Below are 22387 nucleotides of genomic sequence, written 5' to 3' on the forward strand. Positions count from 1 at the left end.
TTTGAGTGAGCGGTCACATATCTGAGCCTTACATTCATAAATAATCTATGTTTGGTTTTTTTAGCCAGCAGATGCAGCAGCAGCACAAAGGCCAGCAGATCCCTGGAGAGCACCAACAACCCTGCATCCTGTAAACAGGTAACGTCAGTTTGTCTGGAGCATCATCAGTTATGATGCGTCTCATCGATGTTATTCATCAATAAAGAAAACTGTGTAAAAAATGAATGTAGGTTATGTTCACAGAATGCTTTAGGTTTAGGATTCTGCAGATTTACGGTCTGAACTTCATTTGTAAGGTGGAAGAAAACCAAACATTTTATTTTACCTTCAGAATATAAATGTCTTCCTACAAGGTGCACCAGTTTGAGTCATTTCCCTCATCAGCATCAGGTTAACTTCCTGGGGAACCAAGTCGTCTGCACTGCATGATACGAAGGGATGCCTGCAAAATAAAATCCTGAGAAGATCTTAGCGTCTCGCTCCAGGCTCTTCAGAAAGACTTTTATTTGTATTTACTCCTGGTGGAGAGGAAGTCGAGAAAATTAGGATTTATTTCATTAACACTGCTCAACGTTTCCAACCTTCAGCATAAATCATCAGAGCAGCTCGTCTTTGAAAAGCCTTTCGGATCTCAGCAGCCGCTCTGAGCAGGGCCGCTCCCGCTGCTCACAGGAACCCGGGCCAACACCGATTCATGCCAACCCTCGTGACCGACTCCCCCCGCGCTGAGGCCACGCCGTGCCGTCACAAGCAGGAGAATCGATGGACGGACAGTCGGGCGGCTGAGGTTTAGGCTCCACATGGCAGAGTCTGCCGGTAAACAGGACGACCGAAGTCAGATTTCACGTTGGGAAAGGCGGGAAGTCGGATCGGCGGACATTCTGGGCATGTGGCGGTAGGAGCGGCCGGCCGCCATGTTTTGCATGGCAAAGGTGAGGCGTCGCTCGCTCCTCTGTGTTTGGGTCAGGATGTTAGGTCAGTGCAGGAAAGGAAAAGCACATTACGTCTTCCAGCGTCACGTTTAACCCTTCAGGAGCTCAAACACACCCAGCCCCAGTCACCAGCGCTACAAAGATCCTTTTCTCCAGCACCTGCAGCTCAGTGGTCTCTACTTCCATAAGGGGCGGCGCGTGGCAGAGGCAAGGTGCTGGAGATCTGGGCGCTGGGGGAGATTTTCCTTCCCTTAAACTTTAGTGACAGCAGCTTAACCAGAGGCTAGACTTCGTCACATTCCCTCTGCAGCCCTCCTCCTCCTCAGCATCCCTCTCCCCCTCCCCACAACACGACTCCGCTCCTCTCCAGTCGCGCTGCAGCGTGTGAGACTGGAAGGCAGCCTCGGTGTGTGTGTGTGTGTGTGTGTGGAGGGAAAGAGCGGAGCGAGGCTTTCCCAGAGCAGAGCAGAGCAGAGCAGCAGCAGCAGGAGGAGGTGAGCGGGATGATGATGGAAGCCAGCTTTGACACAGAGGAGAGTTTTGATGATCCGTCCTGTCTCGCCCCGCAGCCCCCCGGCTCCGTGTCGCCGGCCAAGAGGCAGATCACCGAGGTCAAAGAGACCAAGATCACAGTGAGTACTCCAGACCCGAACCGAGCCCCTATCTCCTGCTCTGGTTTCATTTTCCTCTCATCTGTTGACATCCCATGATGAGCCTTTAAGGAGCAGCACAGATCTGGGGTTCCCCGTCATTTAATTTGTGTTTGACTGATTGAAAGGTGATCAAATGTGAATTTAAACCCTGAAGACCCTCATCCATGTTTTTAGTCGAGGAACAAAAAGCTGCTGCAGAAGCTGGTGGTATTTTTAGTGCCTGTCAGGTAAACTGATCTCTGACTGTTTCTCCCTTCTGGGTTTCGTTCGTTTGTCCAGTGAAGGGCTTCAGATAAAACCAGTGCAGGTGAGGCTGGAAGCCCAGAGGCTCCAGAGCCGGACTGGTTTCTGAGAGGTTCTGTTTGTCTCCAGACCTTCAGACAGAGCAGCAGGTTATGTAACCTCCCAGCCTGTAATGGGGATCGGTGGGAGGGTGAGGTGTGGGTTCTGCCTTATGTTCGGCTGACCACTGTGGACGGGCATTGTGAAAGAAAAAAATCCCCCAGACCTGCGAGGGATGCAGCAAGTCCAGTTTCCATGGTGACAAAGGCAAAAGCACTGATTATCGGGTGTTCAGACGGAAAACAACAAAAGGAGAAGGATGGAGACGCCACGGCGTTTGGGCCGGTCTGATCCAGACCCGTCCGTCCTCATCTGGTGGAAAACAGGTGATAACGAGTCAATCTCCAGAGGTTTCTTTCTGTTCACCACAGAGAAACTGTCATTGCACAACCCAGCCAGTCGTCATGGAGACGCACACATCCATGACGGATGGCGAAATGGACCCGTGCAGGATTCTTCACACATCAGAGGGAAGCGGCTGCTCTGCAACCTTGTTTTCACCTTCAGCGTGCGAATCGTCTGACGGAGCTTCAGCTTTCACCACCGTCGGCGTTCGGCTCAACCTGTTGATGCATTCTGGGAAAAAAGGCAGAGGCGAAAACTGGAAGGAAGTAATGAGGATCTGTCAGTGTGAGCTGAGGATGGACTGAGGATTAAAATCTGTATTCAAATTAAACAGAAGAACCACGTTGTTAGTAGAACGTCCTGTACCTTCAACACCTAACAACGATGAAACCGTTAATAAGTAACTATATTTACTGAGTTGGGGACAATCCAGAGTTTCCTCACCAAATCATCAGTTCTTGGCTCTTCTTTCTTACAACACGCCTCCTATAATCTGACAGGTCGACTCATATTCCTCTTCGTCCAGATTCCTGGCTCTTCCTCTCAATCCACAGGATTTCTTCACAATTTGTTTCTGGGACTGAAATGAAACATTTTGTGTTTAGTATCAAAGCTCATCATGTTTTTGTGTTTCAAGGAGAAAAACTGAGCCCACAGCATCCTGACTCCTCCACCGTACAGGACCAGTTTGTCCCCATGTCCGTCCTTCATGCCAGGCTCTTGGCTTGAACTCAGTGTAGGTACATTCAGAAACACTTTAACAATCTAAAGGTGACATTAGCTGTAGAAACAGCTGCTAACCAACCATGACGACCGGAGAGGCTGCAGTCTCCTCCTGGTTGGTACCAAACAGTCTCAGGGTGTTTTCTCACATTGGTAGGAATCTGTTGTTGAGTTTGTTCACTTTTTTCAGGTGGTTCAGTTTCTTTCCACACAGAAAAAGAAGATTCAGTCTCTGCTGGTCAGATGTTTCCCTTTGGTTCCCAAAACTTATCTGAGTGAGGAGTAATGGTTCTGAAGAACCGTCTTTAAATCATCATTAACTCGTTTGTTTGCTCCAACATAAATCAGTGGACATCTTGTTGGTGAGACTTGGCAGCTGTCTGGATCCGGATCAAGGTCAGATCACGTTCACACCATAACCAAACTGCTTCAGCGTTTGTGTGCAGTAAATTATGCAGTGAGCTGATGCATCCAGATCGCTGAAGGAGTTCTGGTCTGCCTGGATCCGTGACGTTAGCAGCAGATTCTGGTGTTTGCTAAAACTTTCCTCAGTCAAAGACTCAACACCTCCTTCACCATGGCGGCTTTTAGCAGCTCTTCCACTGGCAGATCAGTCTTCGTTTGGGATCCAGTGTGGTTCCTCAACATTTTTTAGAACCACCTCGGGGACGGAACGAGATGGGAAAACTGACTGGCGCCAGACTGGATTCGGTGATTTCCTGTTGGATTTATGCCTCAGTCAACATCATCAGCCACCATTTTCAATCCGTAACGAGAACAAAGGAGTTGGAAAATTTATAATTCTATAGTTAAACCTTCAGATATTAAACTTTCTATCAATTACGACAGAACCGAAGGAACAAATCCAGCGACAGATTTCTGAGATACTGTGAGGAACACAGAGGAGACGGACCCAACCTGAGCATCTGGTTCATCTGGGTTCATTTCTTGGACTCTTCACAGACAGACCAGAGAAAATCCCTCGGCTTTGGACTCGGTGAGACCCAGTTGAATCCGTGCGCTGCCGGTTGTTCCTGCCTTCAACTCATCCACATGGAGGACAAAATGTTCACTTGCTGTTCCAGGCGTCACTGAGAGGACATAATCTGAGTCCTTCCTTCCTGTCAGTGGTCGTAATGTTTTGCCTCATCAACAGTGTGCCAGTCTCAGTACTGAAACCAGAAACCATCCCGTTTGCAGTTTAGTTGCTTTGTTACTGAAGGTACATTTGTGGAGGAGGGGAGGGGATATTTTACCACAAAGTAATTTGTTGCTTAGCAACAGTAGCAGAGTTTCCTGAACCTCGTCTGCTGAAATTCCTGCTCAGAAATGGCTGCCAACACGTCGTCTTTTACATTTCTCACGGGCCATTTCCTTCACGACTCTGTCATGATTTTCTTCTCTATTCAGCAAATGAAGCAGAAGTGAAACATGTAAGAAGCAGCAGCTTCGCTCACCTGAGGCGCACAGCTCAGAAACGCTGAGTGAAGACAAAATGTTCCCACTGGCCAAACAAAGCTGCTTTGCTCAAACATGAAAAGCTGCAGCAGCATCCAGAGTTTTTGGGCGGATCTGTTACACGCTGGGTCACAAAGGTAATCTGGATTAATATTTAATCCCAGCCCCCCACAGCGCCACAATAACGGGCCATAAAGGAACAAGTTAGGCAGATGAGCGGCTCAGTGTGGGAAGCAGCGCTGCTGATGGATGCTGAGGCGGTGTAATAGAAAATCTGGAGCCATGACAATCAGTGTGATCTCTGAGGCAGAAAATGAACAAGGCGCCCGGTCGGTACATCACTCCGCCGCTGCTTCAGATCGCAGCTCTGCGTGTTTCCTCTTTATATCAACACTTACATAACAGGCCGGATGATCTCTGCTGTGTTTGTGAATCTTTCCTTCATCTGTGAAAAAGCTGCAGAGATCAGAACCAAAGATCCTGTAATACAGCTGCTGGAAACCAAACAAACATTAGTACCTAATCATCCTTTACTGTTTACCTGCAGCAAGGAGGAGCGCTAATTAGCTCATATCTAACGAAGTTTAATGTTCTGCACAAAGCAGCATTAACGCTTCCCTCATTATGACAAACAGCAGATGCTGTTAACAGATCAGCTGCTGGTTCTCAGAGCAGAGAGGAGAGACGTGGACGGATGGCTGAGGCCAGTTTCACCAGCGCTTCTGCTGATGAGATTATAATAAATCTACAAAATGACGACACTTTTAACATCGATGGCAGCAGAAGCACCTCAGAAACGTCTGAGGGTTTTACTGAGTGGTGGAGAAAACCTGCAGCTTTAAATACCATAAATTATCTGCTGTTTGTAAAGTAAACTCTGAGTGTTTTAGCTTCCAGAGATCTGACACAAACTTCCTGATTCACGTTTCAAACGGTTTCCACCAGAACAAAACATTTTCAGCTTTTTTATTTACTATTTATTTTATAAGGTAAAATTAAAAGTTGATTCTAAAAACAACAAAGTTTATCTGATAAATGAAATAGTTTAGTTGTGTGGGTTGGTTTCTGGTTTAAAGGGGATATTTCTGACCTGACTTTATCTTTTCACGTCTTCTCACAGACTCTTTGAGATTGAGATCTGGGCTTTGACTAGGCCTCTCTAGAACCTCCACTGTGGTCCTGTGGATAATAAATGTTCTCTGCATGAGTTCAGTTGATGATGATCTGATGTCTGAGGAGCTCAGTGAAGATTTCCTGCTGAGCTGGGAGGACATGTAGACGAGACGCATTCAAATCGAAATTATCTCAGATTTTTTGTTGCTTCTGCTGCTTTTAAATCAGCTTTGCTTCCTCTCTGATGCCCTCAGTGGGAATGTTTTGCTTTTTAAGTAAGCCATCTCTCCAGCTTTCCAATATTAGCGTTTCAGTAAACACAGAACTCTGTTTGAAAAAATCCCTGTTGAGATTTAATCTGAGATGTGAGCAGAAGATGAAAGCAGCTGGGCTGAGTTTGTCTCTAGGTGGCGCAGCAGCTGAAGCAGCAGCTACAGCTGAAGCAGCTACAGCTGAAGCAGCAGCAGCAGCAGCAGCTGAAGCAGCAGCAGCAGCAGCAGCAGCAGCAGCTGAAGCAGCAGCAGCTCCAGCAGCGCGGTGCGGCAGAGTATTGGCTGTAAACACGGTGAATCAGGGAGTTTCTGCGTGTTTGTGGGTGAAGTGTCCCGTCTGCATGCCCCAGCCTGACATGCCGGGTTGGGGATGTTGCGGGGGGAAGGAGGATCCCAGATGGCAGCATTACATAATTGCAGCTGCAAGAATAACTGAAGATGCTGCAGAGCGAGGAAGCTGGACTCAGGCGGACTCTGCAGAAACGTTTCTGTGGCTCCCTCAGGTCATCACTCTCATTGTGACCTTTGGCTCCTGAGCAGCGTGACCTTCAGGAGTCTGTGTCCAGCCTGATGTTTGCTTGTGTGGTTGCAGATAAACTGTGTGACGTTCCCGCTGCCAGGAGAAGGTCCGGAGCAGCAGCTCCTCAAGCCCAACGAATGGAGCTACTGCGATTATTTCTGGGTGAGTTTCTGGTCCAGGCCGTTCCCGATATAGAAACCTGGAAGGAAGTCAGCTGAAAACTGAGCCGCAGCAGCTGCTTCGCTCCATTTCTGCCTAATTTAGCGTTTCTCCACTTAACTTCAGCTCTGTGTGTGTGAACATCACAGCAGCAGCTGATGGCCTGATTCACACCCACAGCTCCCAGTTAAAACTGGAGGTTTTAACTCCAGTAAATATGAGCATCGAGCTGCTTAGAGATCATCACATCTTCACCACAGGATCAACAATAAGCTCAGATTTTATCATCTATAACCAGAGGAGAGACTGGTAATATGTAAAAAAGAAGAAAAGTGAAACTAATAAAACATAAAAATAAATGTCAACATCAGAACTGAACTGTAATAACATAATAATTTATTTAATGATTATTTTACAAAGGCAGCAGGAGAAATTATTTTTTATCCTCTGCCAATTTTACACTTTAGTTTTTTTCTGTAACAGAAATGGTTACATCATAAAAATAAAAAACATAAAATAATTCATCGCTGCATCTTCCCAGTCAGGTTTCCACTGACGTCTTTCATGTTTAGTGGCAGCATCATGCTCTGGAGTTATCATTTAGTTTCAAACTAAAACCTTCAGAAATCTACTGAAGATCTGAATCAACAACAAAATGCAGCGGAAAATTAAACATTTTCTACGGCCTAGTCAAAGTTTAGAGCTAAATCTGACAGAAAATCCATGTGTCTCCTGAGAAAAAGTCTAATATCCTAAAAGCAATCATAAAAATCTTACTCACTCTGTTGCTTTGTATTAAAATAACTTGTTTGTAGAAGTTGCTGTTATTTTTTAACAGATTATTATTGGAGGCATAAGCCCTCATATCGTCGTGTTTGGGTTAAGAGATGAGGAGCCGATAATCCAGCTGAGTGGATTGATTCTCCACAGATCAGCTAATCCATGACGTGACTCACTGCTGGAACCGCTCAGCCTGAAACTGATATCAATTTGCTGCAAATGTCTTTTTTTCTTCTCCAACAAAACACATTTTATCTCAAAAATTAAATTTCACAACCATTAACAGTTTTTGTTTGAAAGAATTTCTGTAGCCTAATGCAGATTAAAGTGGATTATATTCACGGTTTCTGCATGTAAACAGTTTTCATCTGATTTTACTGTTTTAACCTTTAATAAATCAGATCTCTGATTGAAACGCGGCGTTTCCTCCTCCTGATGACTTCCTGTCCGTTCGCTGACCTGACGCCACGCGCGCTGTCACTGAAAGCAACATGGCTGCCACATGTTGGCCATCCAAACACGTTTGACATGAGAGCGCGGCCCTCAGCGGCCCTCAGCGGCCGACGTGTGAACGCCGACGCGCAGCCTCTCAGTCAGAATGAATCACAGCTCCTCGTCGTTTCTGACTCACCTGTGACCAATCCCGTGATGCTCCGCGGGCCGCCGCTCCGCTCATGCAGCAGGTGCTCTGCTCTGTCCGCAGGCCGACAGGAAGGACCCGCAGGGGGCCGCCCACGTCACGGGCTTCGAGGTTCTGCTGCAGAAGCAGCTGAAGGGGAAACAGCTGCAGAAGGAGATGGCTGAGTTCATCCACGAGAGGTAGAGCTGAATTCATGAGGCACAGAAATGTTCCCTCAGCGGAACAGAGACGTTTTAATGAATACAGAGTTTAATAAAAACCCCTGAAACATTGGATCAGGTCAGAACCAGCAGCTCACATGTTTAATTTTATGTGATAAACCAACTCAGAATACAGAATAGTTGCGAAGCAGAGGAAAAGATATAATTTTGGAAAATATTCTCATTCTTTGCAGAATATCATAGTGATGGGGAGTTAATCTTAATCTGTTATCATCTGTAATCTCACATTTCAGATTAATTTGGCAAATCTGGATGTTTATGTTAAATCTTTTTGCAGTTAGTATATCTATAAGACGCCTTTTGCTTCTCTAATTTTGTGTTTTGGTTTTGTTAAAGTGCAGCTCAGGTCTCGCAGGTTTCAGGTTGTATTCCTGCTGCTAGATTATGGATCAGATATTTCACTGCTTGGGTTTTTGTTTCAGAACTGAACTTTGAGTTAAACTTCTCCAACATTTCATCCCTGATCTGCCTTAAAGTAACAGGCAGGATTTTATTTAAGGGCATCAGAGAACCTGGGGCTGAATGCAAACAGACATTTGAAAGCTGACATTTAAAATCCATCTATGATTTTACATAAACTCCAGTAAAATGCAGTGAACTTTTCATTTTAACTTGATAAAATGAAAAAATCCAAGCCGTTGGAAGGGGCCTTTTTTCCACTTTCTGCTCTTTGGGGTGGAAAATGACACTGAGCATGCTGGAAACTGGAAGCTGGAAACTGGAAGCTAAAAGCTAAAAGCTGGAAGCTGGAAGCTAAAAGCTGGAAGCTGGAAGCTAAAAGCTGGAAGCTAAAAGCTGGAAGCTGGAAGCTAAAAGCTGGAAGCTAAAAGCTGGAAGCTAAAAGCTAAAAGCTAAAAGCTGGAAGCTAAAAGCTGGAAGCTGGAAGCTAAAAGCTGGAAGCTAAAAGCTAAAAGCTGGAAGCTGGAAGCTAAAAGCTAAAAGCTGGAAGCTGGAAGCTAAAAGCTGGAAGCTAAAAGCTAAAAGCTGGAAGCTGGAAGCCAGTGTTTGTTAAGACTCCTTCAAGCTAATTTCCCTTCCTGACCTTCAGCGCCTGGGAAAGAGCAGGAGGCCGAGTCATTCAGGTGTAAATGTGAAGGTAAAGGGCAGAAACATGAGAACAGAAACAGCCGCTCTGTAAAACTCACAACAAGCTTCATTATCTTCTGCTTTTTAAATTGTCTTGAAGGTTTTTCTTGTCCAGTCAGCTGACATCTTCATGTCTGTGTCAGGATAAAGATTGAGGAAGAATACGCCAAAAACCTGTCCAAGCTGTCGCTGAGTCCGCTGGCAGCGCAGGAGGAAGGGTGAGTGGGAGACCAAACAGAGAGCAGCGCTAACGCAGAGAGCGATGCTAACACAGCTAACAATGCTAATGCTGCGAGCGATGCTAACGCAGAGAGCGATGCTAACACAGCTAGCAATGCTAACACAGAGAGCGATGCTAACACAGAGAGCGATGCTAACACAGCTAGCGATGCTAACACAGAGAGCAATGCTAACACAGAGAGCGATGCTAATACGTTGCTCGCTGCCCACCTGTTAAGCTCAGTGCTCATCTACACGCAGCTCCCTCTGGTGGTCATCATGAAGCCATGCTTTTCCACTCGGCTACACACAAAATAATAAAACCGGATGGATGAACACCTACAGCATTGTTATTGTTAAATTATTTTTTAAAATATGTCAGAGTAGAGTGTTGTTGAGTTTTAGTTTAGTATTTAATTGTAAAGTTGTTGAGTTTTACTGTAATATTCCATGAATACTCCATCCATGATGCGGATGTTTCCTCAGGACTCTGGGAGAGGCCTGGACTCAGCTGAAGAAGAGCCTCCATGATGAAGCTGAAGTTCATCTCAAGTTCTCCAATAAGGTCATTTCCTGCATCCACTCAGATTATTCAGATTAAATAAAGAAATTAAAAAGTGGACTACAGCACAGTCCTGCCGGACAGTCCTTCAGGGCATTCTGGGTAAATACAACCAACACTAATATGCTAGCCTAGCGCAGTGCTTCTCAATTCCGGTCCTCAGGCCCCCCTCCCTGCATGTTTTAGGTGTTTCCCTGCTGCCACACACCTGGATTGAATCTATGAGTGATTAACAGGCTTCTGCAGTACTTGATGGCTGCAGAACAGGTAATGCAATCATTTGGATCAGCTGTTCTGAAATAGGGGTACAGCTAAAACATGCAGAGCAGGGGGGCCTGAGGACTGGAATTGAGAAGCACTGGCCTAGCGCTAGCAGCAGAAATGGCTCCTGGTCTTTAGCCAAAGACTAAAGAGAAATCCTCCAACCGCTAAAATCACTTTGTTTCCATCTGGTGAAGAAGGAAGTTGCTCTCAACGTCTTCAGAGGGTTTTGTGTCGTTTCCTTCAGTGATTCTTGGTGCAGCGCCCCCACAGGCCAGGAGGGGAACAGGTTGGTTTGACTCAGAACCACAGCAGCTGGAGGTGGAGCAGATGGTGGAGTTTGGGTCGAACTCTACCAGATACTGGTCTACCGGACTAAAAACGGCCTTAGATATATTTATTCTGACTCCAAACTGTTAAACATTTAATTGTAAACTATAACTTAACTTTTCTGCAATTTTGGGGCGTATCATGCAAAAAACAAAATTAATCCTCATTAGCAAAGAGTGACAAAAGTTTAAAGCTTTAAAATGATTTTACTCATTTATAGAGGAACCAGGAATTAAATTACTCATCAAATCAGGTTTATAGCTGGTTTTAAAAGACTGGAATGCAACAATAAACTATTTAAATGTGCAACAATAAATCAGTTTTATTGTGATTTCATTACTAATCTGAGGAGTCATTTCTAATATGCATTGGAGGTTTATTCAGAATCAGACTTGGACTCCATTTCTAATAAGGCAGAAAGCTCATATTAATACATTCTCTGTTTTTGCAGCTGCACACGGAGGTAGAGAAACCGTTGCTGACGTTCAGAGGCGACAACTTCAAGAAGGACCTGAAGAAGTACGACCACCACATCGCCGACCTGAGGAAGCAGCTGGCCAGCCGCTTCGCCGGCGTGGAAAAGGTAACCAGGAGGCAGAGAGTCGGCTCGCTGCGTCTTCCTCCCACCTGCTGATTCAGCTCATGAATGGAAGCTGCTTCTGCTTTTCTCCTGGTATTTTCACGGCATGTTGTGGTGGGCGGCAGCCGCATGGCCTCCTGTTATTTCAACCAGCAGGAGAAAAACAAGCTTCATGTCTGGCAGGTTCACTGAGTTTTCTGAAGGTTTATGGAAATCTGCAGAAATAACTGTGAAATATGTATATTTGTTTTATATTTGAGGTTGAATTAGTGCAAATATGCCTGATGTCAGTCTAGTGTACAAAATTAGAAATACATCAAAAGATGCAAATGAACAAATAATTTGGTTCCTTTTTTAAATAAAAACATTCTGTTACCTAAAATGCAGTAACTTTATTCTTTTAGTCAAAACTGGATCATCTGCAGCTTAAAAATCTTTCTAACTTCAAGAAGATCAGACCTTCACACTGGACTGACAGCAATACAGAGTAGAGCTGTTATTATTACCTAGATTCACTTATTAATAACTGGATGCAAAAGGCGCTTAGAAAGAAACATTTTATTTACAGTGTTTAAACCAGGTGAAGCTAAAACTGGAAAATATTTACAGACAAGGAAGGTTAGGCAAAAATGTTCATATTTTTTATCAGTTTTGGCTTAATTAGAGCTCTGACTTCTTTTGAGTCTCAATACTCCAATTAACGATTAATTGATTACTGAAGTAGTTGACGTTTATTTCACTAATCATTTATTCATGATTAATCTGATTAATCGTTAGAACCGTAGTTGAGTATTTTTCCGAGACACAGCCTAGGAGAAGAAAGTGTCTCTGTAGCGCCGGCTGGAAGATAAAAGTCTAAGCAGTTTGTGTCCAGCATGTGTGGGGTCTGCAGAGCTGTTAGCTGAGAGTTCATCTACTGGAGTGTGTGTGTGTGTGTGTGTGTGTTACAGGCTCGTAAAGCCCTGGCAGACCGGCAGAAGGATCTGGAGGTGAAGACGCAGCAGCTAGAGGTCAAACTCAGCAATAAGACAGAGGAGGACATTAAAAAGGCGAGACGGAAATCCACACAAGCAGGTCAGAGGTCAAAAGTTGTTCGTCAATTTCTGAATCAATCTGTTGTTGTAAAGGAAATGAATCCCTTCATGGTTTGATATTTTCATCAGAAATATCTGCCTGTACCTGTGGCGGTGAATTGACCTGAACTTAACATCAGTAACGTTTGTTTTCAGTGTCTGCCTCTTTGACCTGATTGTCAGAAATTTAGTGTAAAGCTAGTTTGGAGTAATATGTAAAATTTAAATAAATCAAAAAAAAAAAAAAAAAAGATCCTTTTTTATTTAGAAAGACTAAAACGACTCCTTTGGTCTTGTTTTCGCAACAGATTTAATGGAGGACAGAGAAATGATCACATGTTTTACTGAGTTGCTCTGATGTTTTAATTCAATCTTTCAATAAAAATGGTAGAAAGTTGACTTTATGTTAAATTTAACTGGCTCTGCAGCACTTTTGAGAAGTGATTTCTTGATGCCCCCTGGTGGTTATTACCGGCATTACAGACAAAAGGGAAACAGTTTATAGATACAAACAACTTAGTAGTTATTAAATCTGAGGTTTTATTTGTGTCTAATCGTTGACAGGAGATGATCTGATGCGATGTCTGGATCTCTACAATCAGACTCAGTCCAAGTGGTTTGAGGAAATGGTCACAACCAGCATGGTAATGTGTCACTTCCTGGTTCAAAACATTTCTCATGTTTTCATTACAAACATCTAATCTTCACTCATTAATGTGAGTGAAACCTCGAGTCACTGATTAAGTCGTTTCCATGGTTACTGAGAGGAAACGATGTCATGCTCGGTCATTTTGTGAATGTTCAGCCGTTTCTTCTCGGTGGTTCTGATCGGGTCGTTTCCCCTGCAGGAGCTGGAGAAGCTGGAGGTGGAGCGGGTCGAATGGGTTCAGCAGCACCTGCGTCAGTACACCACCCTGCGGCACGAAACAGACATGTTCAACCAGAGCGTGCGTCCTTTTCCTACTTCCATTTTAGACACATTTTTTATTGTTTTTGACATTTTTATTTCCTGATTTAAGCTTATTTGTAACAAATACTTTCAGGTTTCTGTTTTCTGCTCTTCATTCTGTACCTGAACATTAGAAATGTTTAGATTAGTTTGTAGAAATTTGGTCAATTTGCTTAAAATCTGTTCATCAAATATTGATAATTTATAGAGTCATGAACCCTCAGATGAACCTCTTTGGAAAGTCAGAGTCGGTTGCAGCGACATTAAATTTAATTAATGTTCAAAAATAAATCAATCTTATCTGTGAGAAATCAGTCAGGAAGATGATTTTTTTTAATTTTTTACATCCATTCAGTTTTCATAACAAAAAAAATGTCTGAATTTTTCTTAGGGTCAAGATTTATTCAGAATCAAATGATTTCACTTATTTAAAAAAATCAAGCCTACTTCATGTTGTCAGTCAGGTTCTACTTAAGTGACTTTTTCACATCATTTCTTTGGATATTTTTTTCCCTAAATCATGAAGTCATTTTTAAAAACGACTTTTTGTTTTGACGATCTGGAACTCCTCAGTAGATCTCTACTGAGATTCAATTCAAAAAGTAAACTTATGAATATTATAGATTAAATTTGAAGTGAAAAAAATCTAAGTTTTATTTCTGTTAGTTTTGATGATTATCAATCAGATAATCAGGTTTATTTTTATAGCACGTTTCAGTAATAAAGTAGTTCAAAGTGTTTTACCTCATAGAAACACAAAAATAAAAAGTCATAAAAGACATCATACAGTCAACAATTTATAAACCAGAAACAAACTTTAGATTTTTATGAGCGACATCAGAATCATCAATAAGCATCGAATATGTTGGTCTCTGGTTTATATCTAAGCATAAATCTAAACAATGAGATTATAAAAGGATTTTTATTGTTTAGAATCATAGCAATGCACACAAATCAGCTGCCAGTGGAAAGTTGAGTGGAAGGAGAAATGGAACAGGTCCTGAAAGGATGGCTGGGCAAAGTCCATCCAAGAGTCTGGAGGATATTCCTCCCAGTAATAAGGCCGTGGTAGTTTCTGTTCGTCACTCCACTGGGTTCAGGCTGAGCTGTCAGGAAGCTGCATGACGGCTGTTTTGTTTCCAGACGGTGGAGCCGGTGGACCAGCTGCTGCAGAGCATGGATCCAGCCAAAGACAGGGAGCTGTGGGTGAAAGAGAACAAAACCGGCGAGGTTCGGCCTGTGGATCTGGACATTTAGGCGGCCCAGACCCGGATACCTGCTCTCAGTGTCACCGGGTCCCGGGAAGTCTGAGAGCGGCCCGGTCGGCGGACGGTGCATGTGCAGCCTGCTGAGCTCTGACATTAATCACGACGAGGGAAGATCGAACGCAGTCCTGGAAAACAAACGGATCAAAGAACCAGCATGTTCCTCCTAAACCTCAGCCGTCATTAAAGCATTAGCTTACTGAATGCCATATAGATTACTCTGCTGTTTACCTGTTGTAAATTATATATATATGAAAATAATCTATGTTCTTTAAAATCTTAAATTTAGCTTCAATCAACTTGTTTCCATTTTGTGCTAACCAAAAAGAAAAGAAAGCTACAGTCTTATTGTGGACGTTAACTTTATTTTAGATACAGATTCTGAAACTGAATGAGGTATGATGATGAATATATTTTCATATTTCTTCCTGGTTCATTTCGGTGGAAATGCATGTTTAACCCTCCATGCGCTCATGATGGTGGTTTTGATGTTGCCCATTGAATTTGCACAAGGTGATGTGTGTTTTTAATTTAATTTTTCTACAACAGAAACGTTCAGCATTAATATTCAGCCTCCTCACATGTTCACAGCGTCCAGCGTTTGGAACGGAAATTCAACTCCCAACATCAAATTCAGGCCCGGGTCCGATTGGGATCCAGTCTGCAGGAAAAGGTGGTCCAAGTTACACGAAACACCTTTTAGTGCCTCTCAGTTTCTATACCTGGAATGTTCTTGATATATTCTCTGCATCAGTGTACATTTGTAGATACTGGTTAGATGTATTTTGCTGTGAAACGTTTTGACAGATCTGCAGATGTTCAGGCAGCCGAGGTGTTTCCACTCTACAGTACAACGTTGTTTATTTTTGGTAAATGTGCAGGGAATATTTGTACGGTGGTGTTCAGCAGCAGAAAGCTAAATTGATCAATTTGTGTGCTGATCAACAGATGATTCAATTATGCATTTCTAGATTGGGTGGATCCAGTTGCAGCACCAAGCCAGACGAAGCCCATCAGATCCCCGTCTGCATGACGAGTCAGTGTTTCCGTGTGCATTTCTCTGTGTCGTCTTCACATTTCCTCTGGTCTCTATGTCTTCGGTTTATTTGCTCATTTAATTCAACTGCAAGGCACTAAAAATATTTTGATGAAAGATAAATGTAAACTAATGTTTTAAGTATAAATTTTTATTCTTAGTTTTGTGAAGAAGAGGAAAACGATCCTGTTTTCATCCCACCTGGCTACATGTTCAGGCTTCGGCAGTGTATTTGTTGTAGAGGTTTCATCGTCGTGCGTCAGTGTTGTGCACTAAATGTTGTTGCGTTCCAACTAAATGTTCCTGATAGGAGTTTGATGATGACGTAACGGTTGACCTAACTGGCCTGTGTGGTGACTGTTTACATTAAATCCAGTGTTTTCAGAATGTTTTGATCATACGTGACCTCTGTCCCGATCGTGAACCGAGGAATGCAGTGTACAAAATAAATCTCTTCTCTGAAAATTAAACGGTGCAGTGTCATTACGTAACGCTACAGGGAAGACAGGATTGTAGAAATGTTCCATCAGTGGGAAGATGAATTTAAAAATGAAATTAGATGCTTTTTGCCAGGACAACAGGTGCAGTACATCTCATTTGTAGCCAACCATAACTTTATTGTGTCCTGTGTTATTGACGTTACATACTGTACTAGAAATATCTGGATACAAACATGGAGAAAACTGTTGGAAATAACCTGAAAGACAGAAATAATAACTTAAAATTAACCAATGGAAATCAGAAATTATTTTTGAAATGCAGTTCAATAGGTTTGTCATTAGTTGTTTTTTGATAAATATTGTAACACAGTTTATGAGTTAGCAAACGGCTTCTTACGTCCTGAACAGCCCCGGTCGTCCTCACACCTGGCCACGCCCCTCATGGTCGACTGACCCTTTGCAACTACGTCACTTAATCATTCGAGGCGCCATGACGGACGCCGGAAGTGACGGACGGGACTATTGAATCGAGCGACTGAAAAGTTGTTTTTGCCAGTTTATTCATGGCTCCTGCTTGTTCGAGTCGAAGTAATTTGTCTGTGAATGTAACTCACCTGGTTGGGGCTCATAGGTGGCGGGAGTTTCAAAAGTTGCTAACAGCTAACGGCTAGCTTACGGTACTTCCTCCCTCCTGACGTCTTGGTCAAATGACTAACTTTGCCTGAATTCAAACCACACATGGCGGTGCGGCATCGTCTCCACAATGGATAGATGTACCTTCTCCTAATATTTGATATTTTAATCATACTGACTTATAAAGTATATGAACGTTTGTCTTCTTACCTTGTAAAAAATATTCGCTGCGAATCCGCGGTTACACCGAGGGCTAACAGTCACTGTGATTAACAGGTGCCATCCATTTCCTTCCTCATTAAACGTTAGAAAATAAAATGACACGTTTGTTTGTGTAGCTGACCGCGACATCCTGTGACCATTTTAAACTGAAATCAGCTAAATAAAAATGGCGTTGAGTCAAAGATGTCTGCTTTTATACCAGCTTTAAAGGAGCACATAATTTTGACAACTGTCATGGCGGAGTTCTGGAAAGCGTGACGTCATGCTCAAAGGGTCTATTGACTCCGCCCACTTTGCTGTAATATTTTTATAATTGTTACTGAAGCTAAGCTTTCACAGCGGGGTTAGTTACACTTTAAGGAAATCTGTAGATATGAGTCTCTTTTTGTGTGTTTCCACTTCACGTACTAATGCATATCAGGATATATTTGAGCTTTTAAAATCGGCTGTTCTAAGAGTTTTAGAGTCTGACACAAGTATTTCCAGTTTGGAGCTAAATACGCTTAGCTGTGATCCCTGACCTGCGTTTTGCTGCCTTTCTTGACTGAAATAAATTCAAAAGCATCCAAGTACGGCGCAACTCTCTGCGTTGTATATGGTTTTTATTTCCAAAAGATAAACTCTCAAACTTTACTTTGCTTGACTCAACAATAAATGAACAACCAATCAGAACCGCTGCTTAAAAAAGTAGCAAGTTTACAGTTGCCATGGTTACTACAGCTCAGCAGAGTGGGAGGGGGCGGAGCCTGAGAAAGTTGTTTTTGTTCAAATTCAAATCTGAGCAAAAACTGCAACATTCTCCATAGATCCAAATGGCTGAAAATGTATTTCTGACACTCAAAGGCAAACATTTTTAGAACATTAATTATTGCTGTAAACAGATTTCTGCTAATATTTTTTTCTAACTTCTTTCTATCAGATAAATTGCAAATAAATTAATTAATAAATAAATTTCTCAGACAGAAATGAATTGTGCCGTTAGAAATAGGTATAAATTATACATATGCAAGCAAAGTATTGTTCCCGTGTCAAGCCCCTATTATCCTGCCTGGACTCTTAGCACACATGCTAATACATGAGTGTCTCAACTGACCTTCAGCTTTTAATAGGATTGGTTGATGCAGGCGGACTGTTAACCTGAGCCTAATTCCCCACATAAGTAGCTCTAGTTCTGACTTTTTCACAATTAGGCTAATGAATGAACCAAAGTGTGAAAAAAACACGCAGCTCTCCGATCGCTAACAATAATTGGCTGGAGGCATTATGGCGGGCAGACAAGCTAAACTGGGTGAGATATCAAATACACAAAGATAATCACTTTTAATAACATCACAAACTGCCAAGTTTGTACAAGTTTTCATATAAAAGCTCTAACAGGATTTAAAGGCTGCCCCGTTTTAATTACCCGTTAGCTAATCTGAAGCTGCAGGCTTGGTTACTATCACCAGGTGATTAATTCATTGGTTTAGCTGGTAACCAGAACAGAGTTCACAGAAGAAGAGACGTAGCTCAAACAGGCAAATTAAAAAGGTAAACAAAAATAGATTATTAACAGTCTTAAATCACAACGTTAACTCCTGAATTATTGCTTCTTTTCTTTCAGCTTGTCTTTGATTCTCTGAGGTTCGTCGTATTGTATCAAGCGCAGGATGTCCTTGTTGTCCATCACTCCCTGGATGAATTCGCCCTCCGTGATTTTATCTGCAAAGGAAACAACATGTCTGTCTCAGATGATTTTCTAACGCTAAAAGCTGCTGCAGAGTGAAATGATTTAATGAAGTGTACCGTTTTCCTTCTTTCCGAAAAATGCCCAGATTTTTTCAGCTCTCTTCTCTGGAGTGTTTTCGTCTTCGGGGAGTTTCGTCTGGTCGTCTGCTGGGATCATGTTGAATATCGACTGCAGGAGAAAACCACAGGACGTTTTCAATCAGTTAATCTGAACTTTCACCTTAAAAAGATCAGGAGATAGTTGCTATTTTCAGCCTCTCAGATACAAGTTGACCCACAGCTTCAATGGTTGAACTGAGACAATAAGCGACCTCAGTACCCTAACGATCTCTTGGATCTCGTTCTTGCTGATGGTTCCATTGCCGTCCACGTCGTACAAGGCGAAGGCCCACTCCAGCTTCTGCAGAGTCTTTCCTCCAGAGGTGAGGTGCAGAGCGACGATGTACTCCTTAAAGTCCAGGGTGCCGTCTGCGTTGGTGTCGAAGCTCCTGAAAACGTGGCGAGCGTACGCTGTGGGGTCGGCGCCCGGGAAGAAGCTGGCGTAGATCCCTTCGAACTGCTCCTTGGTGATCTTCCCGCCAGGACACTCCTTCAGGAAGGACTGGTACCAGGCGCACAGCTCCGCCTCGGAGTACTTGGTGTTGGACTTGAGTTCCTCCAGGAGCTCCTTGGACAAGGCGCTGCTCTTGGTGTTCCCCATCCTGCTGCAGATCTTCCTCCTTTCCTGCGTTTGAGGGCTAAACGTGTGCAGAGCTCAGAGTTTCTCTGCTTGGCTGCCAAATGAGATTATGGTCATCACTATCTAAATCCAGACAGCTGTCCTAAAGAGGATAAACACGTCACAGCGTTATGACACCTTCACTGGGAGACACATTCACACCGCAGTACGAGTCAAACAAACCTGACAAATCCAGATATATATATACATATATACTTTATAATTAAAACATTATTCTGAATTTATTTTCAATTTGAAAAGTTAATTCTGCTTTAACATTTTATTTATAGTCTTATGTTTTAAATTTAAACTCACATTTCCTTTTTTATTGTTTTTCTGGTTTGAATCTGGTCCCATTATCTTGAATGTTTATGTATTTTATTTTCTTAATTTCTTGTTTTATTTTGAAAATCAATAATCATAAAGTTGTCTGCAAGTCAAAAACTGCAGATTTTGTCTCAGAAAAATCTTTTTCCTCTGTTACTTCGACCCGCCTGCTTGTTCAGTTGCTGCCGTTTCTTCTGCTTTTTGTTTTTGTAGTTTTGGGGTTTTTTTCCGGTGATTTGGGTCTAAAAGGAGCAATCTGCCAGGGGATGTTTCATTTCATAACTCCTTATAGAATATAGTCACAGTCTGCTTTAATAAGGAGCTTCAATAACTCCAGAAAATAATATCTGCAGTCAGAAAGTTGCTCAGAAATATTTAGCTTCAGAAGCACAAGGAATAAAAATAATAAACGATTAAATTCAATCTGAGTATTTTATGATTACTCATCTTTATGATTCATCAAAATACGTTGTCAGGAGAAACTAAAAGTTATTTTATTTCCCTGTATAAAATGTCGTTGTCTTTTTTTTGCATTTTTTGACTCGTTATGTATTTGGTTGTATTTGTTTTCTTGCAGATAAAGGAAAATGTTGCTTTTCTTTTTTGTCTCTTCTCATTCCTGAAACTGGTTCATCATCTAAACTTTACATCTGATCCTGAAATTAGCCACAGCCGGGTGAAATAAAGACGCATGCTTAGAAAACCAAATGTTAAGGAACCAAATGTTTCTGTGCTGCTGGGAGGTGAGATGGTTTTCTGAGTCGGACCTGCAGTTTGATCCTGGGGCAGGATGTCAGCGGAGCAGAGAGGTTCTGACCCAAAGCAGCCGAGGTCGGCCTGCAGCCCCGCTCGGCGTCCGCCGCTCGCCCACAATGTGATGAGATTATCCACGTCTCCATTGTAATAATCTGGGGCCAGATTGCAAAGCCATCTGCTGCAGCGGCACCAAAACCGCAGCAAGTGGAGGCAATTAAAGAACCAAGAAAACCGAAGAACATTAAAGAATTGTGGAGGAGGATGAGAGATTACGGTCAGACTGAAAGATTTGGAATAAAGTCTCAAATGATTTACAGAGGAAAACATGAAGAAGGAACATTCAGGGCTATTTATTAAATGATATGACCCAGTTTATCAATATTCTGCTCATAATGCCTCCAGCCTTATTGGAAGCATTTTTAAAGCCTTGTCAAATCCCTAAAATAAATGAATCTTTTATTCCATCAGAATAAACTGACGGCCTGAAGCATCCAACTCTTTATTTATTTCATCACTAATAATTATTCACACTTTTGTTCTATAGTGTGGAATTAGAGCCAGAACCTCCTGGAGTTTAAATTAAAAAAAGGAAAGACAAGCAAACATGCTGACCATGTACCTGAGAGTTAGGTTCGGTTCGGTTCGAGTCAGTTCGGTTCGGGTCGGTTCAGTTCGGTTCAGTTCAGTTCAGTTGACAGACAGGCGATCGCAGCCTGTCGAGTCGCACAAAGAGATAATAAAATAAAAGAACAGAATAAAGGGTAAAATATTGTACAACTGCAAATATTAACATAAATGCTGTGCAATTTTTAAAATGAATAAACTCCGGTCCGAAGGAATGTGTAGCTGAGTATCGTTGTTAATTTTCTGATTTCTGAGATTGAACTTCATGTCTGCTGCATAAAACTGATTATCTCATCAGGATCAGTTACTGTAAAGCAAATAAAGATTATTTTAATCTTTATTGGGGCCTGCCATGCAAAGCAATGGCAGGAACCTATTACTCTACACCCAACAAAGTGTCTCTTTGGGGCCTGCCATGCAAAGCAATGGCAGGAACCTATTACTCTACACCCAACAAAGTGTCTCTTTATAATTGGGGCCTGCCATGCAAAGCAATGGCAGGAACCTATTACTATTGTCGGAGAGAAGCGTCTCTTTAATATTCTTTATTCTTCCGTAACCGTTAATGCGGCTCATACCGCTGGGTGCACACCTACAAATGAGGTATCAAAACGTGCAGAAAATTCACGCCATTGGAGCTATTATTTTTGGTGGGATTTGGGCTTAACGTGGCGACATAATTCGCAAAAAACTGCGAAAAAAACCCCATTATAAGTCAATGGGAAAAATCCTGGAAATACCCTATTTTTGAGGATTTTCTGTGTCGTCACAAATTCACCTAGAAATGCCATTCAAATTTCATTTTGTAGATACGTCTGTGATCTCTTCCAAAGTGAAGACGGCTCGTCGATACCAGTTACGGTTTGTCCACAATTTGCCTCTAAGCGACCCAAAGTTTCTCATTTTTCCTAAAGTTAGAGTGCTTCTCTCAGTGATTAGAGTGAGAGATCAAGACAACTTTTTCAACCCAAATCATTTTTGAAATCGCCATCACGGCCACAAATATCGCACGATTAGTATCAAAATCGGTCCTGACATTGATACGCCTGTCTGCTCCGGTAAAATGTTTTCGAAATTTATCTAGACTGTACGGTTTTCTGTCACGGTGCTTCAGAGCAAAGTCATGCGACAGGATTTTCTGAGGCTCTCAGGCTCTTTCACTAACACTTCACACCTTGGTGTGAAACTTATTTAACATAGCAACGGAACTCAAGAGGCTATTGGCTGCTGATTTGGACTACAAATACGCATCATTGTAGTTCTATCTATAGTGGAACCCTCAGTTGAAACAGATCAGGACTGAACTGGCCTTTAGAACTACTTGCTGTTATGGGCTGTATATAACTGATTTAACTCAGTAACTGTTACACATGGGATTAGTTTTGAACTTTAAAATGAAGCTTAACAAAAATTTCACAAT

The 22387-nt window shown here is 42.5% G+C and overlaps 2 protein-coding genes across 6 annotated transcripts; one reads left to right on the forward strand and one right to left on the reverse strand.

Moving 5' to 3' along the window:
- The first annotated feature begins 346 nt into the window (after window positions 1-346).
- On the forward strand, window positions 347-15989 carry gas7a (growth arrest-specific 7a). Of its 5 annotated transcripts, XM_032586384.1 has the most exons (11): window positions 347-932; window positions 1502-1564; window positions 6431-6520; window positions 8001-8116; window positions 9388-9462; window positions 9950-10028; window positions 11068-11199; window positions 12147-12270; window positions 12834-12913; window positions 13118-13216; window positions 14362-15989. In XM_032586384.1, exons 1-11 carry the CDS (start codon window positions 915-917, stop codon window positions 14473-14475), a joined length of 990 nt encoding a protein of 329 aa, XP_032442275.1. In that variant the 5' UTR covers window positions 347-914; the 3' UTR covers window positions 14476-15989. The 5 variants fall into 5 exon arrangements, with proteins under 5 accessions (XP_032442275.1, XP_032442278.1, XP_032442274.1 ...); XM_032586387.1 differs by lacking the exon at window positions 1502-1564 and having other exon boundaries at window positions 348-932; XM_032586383.1 differs by lacking the exon at window positions 347-932 and having other exon boundaries at window positions 949-1564.
- Window positions 15990-18103: 2114 nt separating this feature from the next.
- rcvrna (recoverin a) lies at window positions 18104-21315 on the reverse strand. Its single transcript, XM_032586398.1, has 4 exons — window positions 20355-21315; window positions 18862-19363; window positions 18600-18711; window positions 18104-18515 (listed from the first exon to the last, which is right to left on the reverse strand). Exons 2-4 carry the CDS (start codon window positions 19240-19242, stop codon window positions 18397-18399), a joined length of 612 nt encoding a protein of 203 aa, XP_032442289.1. The 5' UTR covers window positions 19243-19363; window positions 20355-21315; the 3' UTR covers window positions 18104-18396.
- Between the last annotated feature and the right edge of the window lie 1072 nt (window positions 21316-22387).

This window comes from Xiphophorus hellerii, chromosome 16 (genome assembly GCF_003331165.1).
Source record: "Xiphophorus hellerii strain 12219 chromosome 16, Xiphophorus_hellerii-4.1, whole genome shotgun sequence".
Lineage (NCBI taxonomy): Eukaryota > Metazoa > Chordata > Actinopteri > Cyprinodontiformes > Poeciliidae > Xiphophorus > Xiphophorus hellerii.